The 11,118-nt window shown below is 48.0% G+C and overlaps 1 protein-coding gene across 1 annotated transcript in view; it reads left to right on the top strand.

Annotated features, from left to right (window-relative positions):
* The first annotated feature begins 3,027 nt into the window (after positions 1-3,027).
* The window catches only part of ZR3 (Zim17-type zinc finger protein), a 69,610-nt gene continuing 61,519 nt past the window's right edge, over positions 3,028-11,118 (top strand). The window contains exon 1 of the mRNA XM_086790027.1: positions 3,028-3,228. Coding sequence (XP_086646153.1) covers positions 3,162-3,228 — 67 coding nt within the window. The 5' untranslated portion in view covers positions 3,028-3,161. The remainder of the gene's footprint in view (positions 3,229-11,118) is intronic.

The raw sequence follows: 11,118 nt of genomic DNA, 5'->3' as shown, positions 1-11,118 counted from the left end.
TTCTCCTTGATTAGTGCCTTCATTGCCGTCTCGAGGGCCTCGAGTTTCTCTTGGAGACTCGGGGCCATTCCTCCAGATCACTCTGTAGTCCTTCCCACAGGCAGGGAGGAAAGAGAGAGAGAGAGAGTTATGTTGCTGCCTTGGGGGCCTGAGCAAGGGTGGGTGGGGAAACAGGGCCAGCCACCAGCGTAGTGAACAGAAGGCCAGTGGTGGGCGGTGAACACAGAGAGAGAGAGAGAGAGAGAGAGAGAGGAGAGAGAGAGAGAGAGAGAGAGAGAGAGAGAGAGAGAGAGAGAGAGAGAGAGAGAGAGAGAGAGGGGGGGGGAGTGAAGCGACGGGCACAGGACAGAGGAGAGAGGCGAACAGTGAGAGAGGGGGCGGCGGAAGCGAACAGTGAAGTGCAACGAGAGCAGAAGGCGCAGTGGGCGGCGAACACAGAGAGAGAGAGAGAGAGAGAGAGAGAGAGAGAGAGAGAGAGAGAGAGAGAGAGAGAGAGAGAGAGAGAGAGAGAGAGAGAGAGAGAGAGAGAGAGAAGTGACGGACAAGCAGCGAACAGTGAAGCGACAGGTGGCGCAGGGCAGAGGAGAGAGGAGGGCAGCGAAGGGCAGAGGGAGCAGCGCACATGCAGAGGGAGGAGAGGGGGTGAAGGCTTGGGGGGGTGGAGGGGGGTGTTAAGGTGGGTGGGGGTGGAGCGTGTAAGTGAGAGGGGGATGGCAGTGGGCGGAGGGGGCAGTGCACAGGCGAACAGAAGGCGCAGCGGGGGCGGTGAACACACACAGAGAGAGAGAGAGAGAGAGAGAGAGAGAGAGAGAGAGAGAGAGAGAGAGAGAGAGAGAGAGAGAGAGAGAGAGAGAGAGAGAGAGAGAGAGAGGAGGGCGGAGAGTGAAGCGACGGGCATAGGGTAGAGGAGAGAGGCGAACAGTTAGAGAGGGGGCGGCAGAAGCGAACAGTGAAGCGCACGGCATGACCCAATCGGATGGTGGATTCAACTGGGTCACGCTATGTTGGATGCCCAACCTCATGCCATTTTGACACACGGCATGACCCAATCGGATGGTGGATTCAACTGGGTCACACTATGTTGGATGCCCAACCTCATGACATTTTGTTTACATTTCTCTCCCTCTCCCTCCCTTTCTCCCTCTCCCCCTCCCCCCTTTTCACCTTCACCTTCACCTTCTCCTTCCTTCCTTCCCTCCCCCTCCCCCACCCCCTCTCCCTCTCCCCCTCCCCCTCCCCTTTTCTTCCCTCCCCCTCCCCCTTCTCCTTCTCCTTCTCCCCCCTCCCTCTTCCTCCCCCTCTCCCCTCTCCCCCTCTCCCCCTCCCCCTCGTCCTACTTCTCCCTCTCCTCCTATCTCCCTCCCTCTCTTCCTCTTCCTCATCCTACTTTTCCTCCTCTCTCGCTCCTTCTCCTCGTCCCTCTCCCTCCTTCTCATCCCCCCCCCTTTCCCCCCTTTCCCTCCTTCTCATCGCGCCCTCCCCCTCCCCTTCTCCCCCTTCTCCCCCCTTCTCCCTCCCCTCCCCTCCCCTCCCCCCTTCTCCCCCCTTCTCCCTCCCTCCCCTCCCCTCCCCTCCCCTCCCCACCCCGCCCCACCCCTTCTCCTTCTCCCTCCCTCCCTCCCCCTTCCCCTTCCCCTTCCCCTTCCCCCTCTCCTTCTCCCCTTCCCCTTCCCCTTGCCCCTTCTTCCCCTTCCTTGTCCTTCCCCTACCTCCTCCTCCCTCTCCCTCTCCCTTCCTCCTGCCTCTTCTTCTCCTTCTCCCTCCCATGAAATTACAAAGCTAAGAAAAAAATTTACAAAATTAAACATTTAAAATTATGGCCATGAATCCTCCAAATAAGCTCGATACCATTTGGGGGGGGGGAGAGATAGTGACTTTATGTGCATGAATAGCACATAAATTTGTATCTTCAAACAAGTTTGTTATTACTTGCTTCGCTCCTTCTTGGAGTGCACCCACTGCTTGAGAAGTAAAGTGGACCCCTTGATAATATCGATATGCTATCTCCTGCACCAACCTCTCGAATGGAGCCCTTTGACACACTAAGTGAGTCATCTTTTGAAAGTGACGGATCTCCCTTAGCATAGCTGTGCTGGAGCGGAAGCCACACTTCTTCCTTGGAGGGTTTACTTCGATGGCGGGAGGAGGTGGCATAAATGGTTGTACCTTCTTCACAATCTTCACCTTGATCGTAGGGGAACTTGTTGAAGGTCTCCTCATCCCATTGTGTGGTTACACCGGTTCCCTTTTCTTGCTTCTCAAACACGAGCTTCTTCATACCTTTGTGTTCGTTGGTTGGCTTGGCTTTGGGTGGCAACTTCTTGTGCTCACTTGACTTCCTTTTGCCATGCTTTTCCTTCTCCTTTTCTTGGATTTTCTCCATTGTGTTGTGGCGCTCATCCATCTACCTCTTGATTCAATAATCTCCTCTTTGAAATGCTTTCCTTCTCCACTTTAGCATCCTTATGCTTCTTTGGAGGGGGCAAAGTGGTCGTTCTTGCTATGGGAGATTGAGTGGGGAACTTGGGCGATTGAGTGGGGAACTTCTTCTAGTTATGGTTGATAGACTTCTTGGCCATAAGCGTCAGTTGGAGTGACCCTAGTCTTTGGATCTCATCTAAGCCCTCAAAGAAATATGGATCCGCTAGAAGAGGTCGAGGTGCCCTACTACCTACTAGATTTGACACCACTAGCCTCCATCGTCTATACAAACACATGACCCGAATTAATATATATTACAAACCTCCACAACCACTCATAAAATTCGAAATATCGAATTTAATTCCCTTGAATACAATACTAAAATAGCAACTCTATGGTATACAAAAAAACTATAAAAAATCAGAAACAACCACCACCGTGGGAACAATTCTATGGTATATAAAAAGAAACTTTAGTAAATAAAAAAGCCCGTGCGATCAACAAAGATGTTGACAATTTGAAAGCCTAGGGTCCTAATCTTCATTATGTCACTATGTCCTACAAAAGGGACGGATCCAAAAATTGTGAACCTCTTAAATGGGTTAGAAAACCAACGTACAGGATTTCTCTGTGTTGATCATGAAAATGTGAGTAAAAGACACCCACTCCCTTATATCACCATCTCCCGGTAGACACCCTATGAAAAAGCGGACACTCCGAGCCCATTGATCCGAACGTACATGGCTCTGCGTAGTTTGGTCGGCCAGTTTCGATCGAAGGCACGTTCACTCGCGCAGCGTCTTTCTGGTGAGCCCTTTTGTGCCTGTGTTTGTGGGCTCCTCTGTATATGTGTGTGTGTGTGTGTGAGAGAGAGGTTTAAGTTATCACTCTCGGGACTTTATTACATGTCCATGGTTTTATTCAGCTCAATATTCTGCATGCTTTCTGTGTACACAAGTATGAAGGAAGCTAAAGAGATAATTTTTGAAGGTTTTGCTGGCTTCCCGTTTGCAGAGGCAGGCCATATTAATATAGGCATCTTCATAGGGTGCTCTCTCCCACCACAGGTGTGCACATATTCTACACTGCGTGCAAAGCCTTGTCCCTTCATGACTCATGAGGGCTCACAACATGGTCTTCTGTAGCACGACCTCACGTAGACTACCTTGTACGAGTGTCCTCAATGGTCATGGCACATGCATCCGAGGATGGATGCTTGTGACATCCCCCCTTGCTTATCTTGGACTGGAAGGGTGGAGTGTCTCCGATGACGCTTTGACAATCATCTTGTCTGCACAATAAACCAGCAATATTGACACGTGTGAGATGGGGGACACTTAGATATAAAATAGGTTGAGCTAAAGGTTTGTGTGATTGTGGTTCAAGGGGTGGTAACTACATTACTTCCTAGTAATAAAGTTGATAACATCAAAGGATAATTTTGAAAAAATGCTTCATGTTACATGGTAACTAGATCTGAGATCAATCTTTGTGAAATATTTTGCACCTTGAAGAGGATCAACCAGGTTATCCATCCTCCATAAAGGATACTTATTTTTAATAGTGAGTTTGTTCAACCCTTTGTAATCAACACAGAAACGCATACTGTCGTCTTTCTTCTTTGACAAAAGAATGGGTACACTCCATGGAGACTTAATCGGTTGAACAAAGCTCCTACTCAAATACTTTTGTAATTGCTGAGCGATCTCGTCCCCTTTTCTCTAGCTAAATTGATATCGTTGTTGTTAGGAGATGGGATTGCTATCAAGCAACAAATCAATCCCATGGTCAACTACAGGTTTATTTGGTTGCTTTTCAGTTGTGGACAACTGATTAGAAGCTGTGGAGAATGTCATATCTTTGATTATACACATGTGGAGGAACACCATGGAAGGGTAGGTATAGACCCTTGTGTGTGTTCCAGGCATGGTTTAGTACATGTGGAAGGACTCCATGGAAGGATTGAGATCCTGGTGTGAGCTCCTGGCATGATTGGTTACATGTGGAAAGACTCCATGGAAGGATTGAGATCCTGGTGTGAGCTCTTGGCATGATTGGTTACATGTGGAAGGACTCCACTGAAGGATTGATATCCTGGTGTGAGGTCTTGGCATGACTCAGCACATGTGGAAGGGCTTCATGGAAGGGTGGATACCCTGCTAAGTTCTTGGCATGTTGATGAAGTCTCATGGAAGGGTGGACACCTTGGTGAGCATTCTTTATACCTGTATGGGCGGTGCCAGAGACGGGGTCGGTGTACAAGATGAATAAGTTGGGAGATGGAATCCAGAATATTATGCATAAAGCATTTGTGTGTGTTTTGACATGCATGAATGACTTGTCTCTTGACTGCCTGGACAATTCTTGGTATTTCTGCTTGTGATTGTCCATGGGTTCCGAGGACGCGTGGAAACCTGAGGACGCATGTGTGCACACCTGTTTGGGATTGAGGCGGTGGTCTCATGTGTTTTGTAGGTGGTAAGTGACCCCAAACTCAATTTACAGCTTATGTTTTATTATACTAAGGTTTATGAGTGTAGGTGTTCACATACACTTAAATTTGGACGGACAAATTATAAAGTGTTCACATACACTTAAGTTTGGGCGGATAATTTTTAAAAGTGTTCACATCAAGAGGACCAGTATATGCCTGCTATAGACAGATTCAAAGAGATGCCACAGGACAGATTGTCATACAGAGTTTTTGAGGCATCTAGACAGCTAGCTGAGGCAGGAGACAGAGGATCATGGTATGCATAGGTCACACATTGGTTCTCACAGCATGGCCTAGACATGGATCATCTACCACCATTCCAGTACGACAGGGATGCACCACATATCCGTCTCTCTCATAGTGAGAGGAACAGAGTTGAGACAGGACTTTTGGCAGCTCTATACACGAGAGACATGGATATCACCTACACAGCCTCTTCCACCGAAGATGCTATACTACAGAGATCACTTCATGAGTATCACTGATGATGGATTCATAGAAGGCCTAGATACATGGAGGGCTTTTTACCACACGGCTCTCGAGTAGCTATTGGTCAGCTTAGAGTGTCATCACATCGATTGGAGATCGAGACTGGTAGAGCAGCACGGATCCCCCGAGAGGAGAGGGTATGCAGATTGTGCAGAGAGGAGGTGGAGAGTGAGGAGCATTATGTATGCAGATGCAGAGCATATACAGCCATTAGAGAGAGAGATCCCATTTTATTCAGAGAGCCACATTCCCATTCCCTACGCCAGATCTTTGAGGCAGCAGACCAGCGCATACTGGGGAGATTCATTCTAGACATATAGCGTCAGAGAGAGACATCATTACAGGCTCAGACAGCTCCAGAGGGGGGACGACAGACACAGATTACTACGTTTTTTCAGAGATCCACCCCACTCCCAGCCCCTACACAGCAGGGAATTACTCTCCAGAGAGCAGAGACACTCAGAAACCGCAGGAGACAGAGGACACCTGGCTTTCGGACACCACGCCTATACCAGAGAGAGATGACAGAGATCAGAGCTCAGTTTCACAGAGAGGGTGCGGAGCGACTGGCTCGCTTCAGAGCAGACCCAGGCATGTTCTTTAGGGAGCTGTGGACACCCCCTTCATTGATGTATACCATTCTATACCCCCAGTATGGTACAGGTTGGAGCTAGCTAGGTTGCATATCACGATTGTATACTCCATGCATATAGCTTTGCATTCTCCTAGTAGTAGAGCTCCATCACCTCCCCCACTCATTGTACTTATTGCACACCTAGATTCAGCTTTTTTAGTTCAGTACTTTTTCATTTTGTTGGGATGACAGAGGATACCCCACACAGGTACACTGATTTGTCTCATAGGCCGAGTTCGGTCTTTTGGAAGACGTTAATAAAATCTTTCTTTCTTTCTTTCTTTCTCTCTCTCTCTCTCTCTCTCAGCAAGCGACCCCTTTTGGCTTCTCTTCCGGGTGGTTGACTGCTGTACAGAAGGTTTCAGGGCTGAGAATTGATGCTCCAAAGGCTCTTGGTTCAAGGCAAACAACAGGGCACCCATCTCATCTCCTCATAGCATGTTTGTGGGCTGAAGACAATGCCGTTCAGTCCAAATTCAGCAAGGTTCTTCACAACAGATTTGAAGGCAAATAGTATCTAAACCTACGTGAAGCATGTGGCTTTAAGGGTGGAACCTTCAGGTGGCCAGAGCCAAGGTTTTTCATGGTTGGTTATTCGGGACAGCACCACTGTGAGGGTGTGATCCCATACTAGAGAGTGGTTGTGCCCGAGGAGCTCTTGGAAGGCTGAGATTGAAGTCTCAGGCAATTGTTTGATTTGTTTTCATCATATTCTAGATGTATTTGGTGCCAGTCTGAAGAGTGTTTACTCTCTGGCATCCGTTCTCTTGTACTGGAACACTCTGTTTTGGTAATAAAGATACCTTGGGGGGGCTGGCCCAACTTCAGCCCCTAGTGTTGTGTTTTGTGCAGTTTTTCATATTGCTGTTTTAGTGGTTTCAAAGTATGATGATGTATTGTCGGATGCTATGTATTATGCTAGGATGTTATGTATGGGATAAGGTTTTCTGTGCACACGCTTTTGTATTTGTGACAACCAGTCGTGGAGGCTGCACAATTAGGCGGCCAGGGTATAGTGGCTGCCCAGCAGTCAGCCCAACCATGCGTAGGCGTGACAGCCCAGCAAAGGGGCAGCCAGGTCATGGTGTGAAGCATAGTTTTGTTGACGGAAAATGGAGAGTTTAAGGTATAAAGACATAGGGCAAGAACAAGAGAACCCTAGCACATCCTGCACTTGGATGCCACGTGGACATCGGTACGTAGGTGGAGGATGTGGAGTGGTAATTGGCTCGTTGTGAGCTATAGTTGGAGACGAGTCAGCGAGGGTTCCACTCTGAGCCTCCAGGGTTAGGTGTACAAGTCTCGTACATAGTCTTGGTCAAGTTTGCAAGTCCTGCACATGGAGCAATGCTAGTCCGTATTGTGAATTATCCTTTGGATGAAGACAGGTGGTTTGGGCATTGATAGTTTGCAACTAGCTACAAGGGCACCTAGAATATCAATAGATGCATGCAGAAAAGCATGGAGTGTAGGGGCATGGGTTTACCCATGTTGCCTTACACTTGGGCCACTTTGGGCAGCCCATGGCCATAGCTTTGGCCCACACAAAGCCCCACCCTTGGCATAGTCATCCACCTCTTATAGGGCATAGCCATAGTTGGTCAGCCTCTACAAGGCTTAGGCTATGGTCAGCCAGGAGCAAGGCGGCCAGGCCTGACTCCAATTGGCCAGCAGCCAGACACCAACAGCTTGACTGCTATGTGGGAATAAGTGCGAGCTTTATGGTGATATTATTCAGGTTGTGGAGCTATTTAAGCAGGCCGACAGCCTATTAAGCTGACCGACCAGCACTCCTTGGACCTATTAAACATGGGCTACCAAATGGTCAATCTATCTCATTATTCATAGAAGTGCTAAAGACTCCAAGGGCTAGGACAGCCAAGGGGAGCCTAAGGCAAAGGTGAACTTGAAGGTCAGAATCAAGTCATCTACAGGCTGGAGATTTACAGCCAAGGAAGGTCTCCAAGAAGTCAAGTCTTTTCATCATTCAATAAAGCAAATACTTGGTGGGGGCCCTTCAGAGGGTATTTGGGACCTAACAATCGGGTGTACTTGTCTTTGTTCTTCTTCTCTCTTACTCGCTCTCTGTCATGGCCCTGTGAAAATGGAGCAGGACAAGTGTGGGCATGGTGGTTGCAGAGTCAGAATATTTTATGATTCACATGGGGGGTGCCCGGACAGAGTTTAAGATGTGTGGACATCCCTAGGTGTGAAGGGGGGGAAACTAAAAACATTAAACTTTAATGTTTAATAAAGTTTGCCCCTAGGCCTTAGTGGCCCTAGGAACTTATTAAAGTTTGGGGCCCTAGGGATTATTTTGGGGGAGGAGTGTTTCTCTCTCCTCTCTCTCTCTCTTCCCTTTTTGGGGAGTCGTGTAGCAAAAGTGGAGAGTTTCTCTAGCGCATGAAGAGAAGCGTGGAAAAGCACAAGGAAGTTGCAGGCGGCTGCTGTACATGTGTTCCTGCTGCTGTTTTTCTATGTACTGAGTGTTGAAGAGGGCTGTACAACAGCCGTACGCCTCTGTATGACTGCTGTACTGTTGCTGCAGGCGGCGTCAAACTGAGGAACAGAAGCTGCCACAACAGGCAACTGGTCAACAGAGGACAGCGGGTTCAGGTACAGGCCGTACAGCCCTGTACAACAGCCGTACAGTGTACGGACAGGGCTGACGCAAGCTTTTTTGAGTTCTGTAGCTGCAGGCGGCGCTTGTCAGGTGGCTGGACAGACCTGAATACTCTAATTCAGGCTGGTACAGGAGTGGACAGCAGGCTGTTTGTGCAAGTACAACTCCTGGCACGTATCCCGAGGCGGTACAGACGGGTACTGTGCTGATTTTCAGATCTGTATTTTTCAAGGACAGCATAAGAGTGAACATCAGGAGGAGGATACAGGCAAGTACAAGCACACGTGTGAAGCAGGGTTGTGGATACAAGTGCCTGCAAGTACAGATTGGTGCTGTTGCTTCCTCCAGTGTTGTTTCACGAGCTGAACTTGGTAAGCTCTGTTTCTGTTCATCTATCTCTCTTTCTACTGCTTGATGTCTGTTGCAGATATGTGTTATCTGGTCCCTTGTGAGAGGAGGGGTATGGCAGATTGACAAGGGTTGAGACAGAGACTGGACAGCACATGTATGTTTGAGCTGAGAAGATGTATCATGCACTTGAGTTATGCCAGATGTATGCCCATGGCTGGCCTGCTTAGTGATCTTGGCTGATCAGAGGGAGGCACAGTGTGTTGTTTGAAGACACAGATCTGTGTGCATAGATCCTCTGTGCTGAGAAGGATTTGTGGGCCGTCAGATTGGACTTACAGGTGTAAACTCTTGGCTGGTCTTTGTGTTGTACTTAGCCATTCATTTTATTATAATTGAATAAAGAAATACCGCAAGGGGCGCCAAGCTTTGGGGCCAACAGGTGTCGCTGTGTTTTCAGATTTGGGCACTCTAGCTCCAATCTGTGTTTTGTTTCTCATCTAGACTACAAGTGGACGGGTGATTGCTTCTACCGCACTCTGGTTTTCTATCAGAGGCCGGTTTCAAGGTTCCGTCCCCGGGACCAATCATCAACTTTCTGAAGGGGGTGAGCTCGTGGTTGCTTTGAAGAAAGCCATCACTGAAAATTCAGCAATCATGTCTGATACAGAGGATGAGTACTTCTATCATGAAGAAGAAGAGCAAGAGACTTCTCCTGAAAGAGATGTATCTGAAGATATTTTTGCAGGAGAACAAGCTGCAGATGTTGAGCCTTATGAGGATGTAACACAGCCAGAAGATGTGCATGGTAATGAGGATGATGATGCTCGTTTCAAAGATCGCTTGGCTAGTGTTATGGATACTTTTATGCAGCTCACACAAAGCGAGAGATTTGCTGAATTTTTGAGATCTCGCACAGAACCCCGCACAGAGCCCCAGAAAAAGAAGAAGAAGGTTCGTTCGAAGAATCTTCCTCAGGGTCATAGTGGTGCCATCCCACAGGAACCATCTTTTGGCCAGTTTCCGAATATGCAGCATGCTTATGGAGCAAACTCTCAGAGTTCCTTCTATGGACAGCCACCTATTCCTCAGCAGAATATGCATCCAGGTTATTTTGGTGGTGGCTCGGTGTTCCAATCCATGACTGGGGGTTATCCTCAGGGAGGCATGGGTATGTATGGGCCTTTTGGAGCCAATTTTCAGCCTGGCATGCAAGGGAATATGTATGGTGGTATGCAGTCCGGTATGGCTGGAAATATGTTTGCAGGCATGCAACCTGGGATGCAAGGCAATATGTTTGGTGGTATGCAGCCAGGTATGCATAATGGAATGTATGGAAACATGGCTGGAATGTATGGTATGCCTGGCATGGGAATGGGAAATGTTGACCCAATGATGGGTATAAATGTTGGGGGCAGCAATCTTACGAAACCACTTCCATATGATAATCTAACGCCTATGGGAAAGGCGAAGGATTACAAGGAAGGGGGAGCTGCAGTGAAGTTTGACACTTACAGTGGGGCCAAGGATAAATTGAAGGCACTTACCTTTTTACAGCAGTTTGATGCTGCTTTTTCTGGTGGGAATTACATAGAGTCCTCTAAGGTGAGGAAAGCCGCCACTTTTCTCAAGGGCAATGCTTTGCAGTGGTGGTCTACTCTTCTTTTGCAGGGCATAGCACCCACCACATGGGTCCAATTTAAACAGGTTTTCTCTTCTGTATGGCTCACATCTACATTTGAGGTGGATGTTATGACCGCATGGCACAAGCTGGATGCTTCAAAGTGTGATAGTTTGGAGGATTATAACAAGAAGTTTTGGGAAGCTCTACTCCCAGTGACTTCTTATCGTGCCGTGCCATTATCTGAGCAGGTTGAGAAATATTGTTGTGGGCTGCCCAAGGAGGTACGAGATTACTGTATAAAGACAAGAGTAACGAACATGTTACAGATGATTGAAAATGCTATGACAGCTAATGTGTTACTCACAGGTGGTTCATTTGGATTTAAAGGCAGTAAGAAATTGGGCAAGAAAGCTGAAAAATTTGGACATGCTTCTCGTGATACTAAAGGGTCTTTAGAGACAAAGTATAAGAAGTTGCCAATGCCC

This window comes from Cibotium barometz, chromosome 54 (assembly GCF_041138505.1).
Source record: "Cibotium barometz isolate CiBa-2024 chromosome 54, ASM4113850v1, whole genome shotgun sequence".
Classification (NCBI taxonomy): Eukaryota; Viridiplantae; Streptophyta; class Polypodiopsida; order Cyatheales; family Cibotiaceae; genus Cibotium; species Cibotium barometz.
This window is presented reverse-complemented; position numbering and strand designations above follow the sequence as displayed.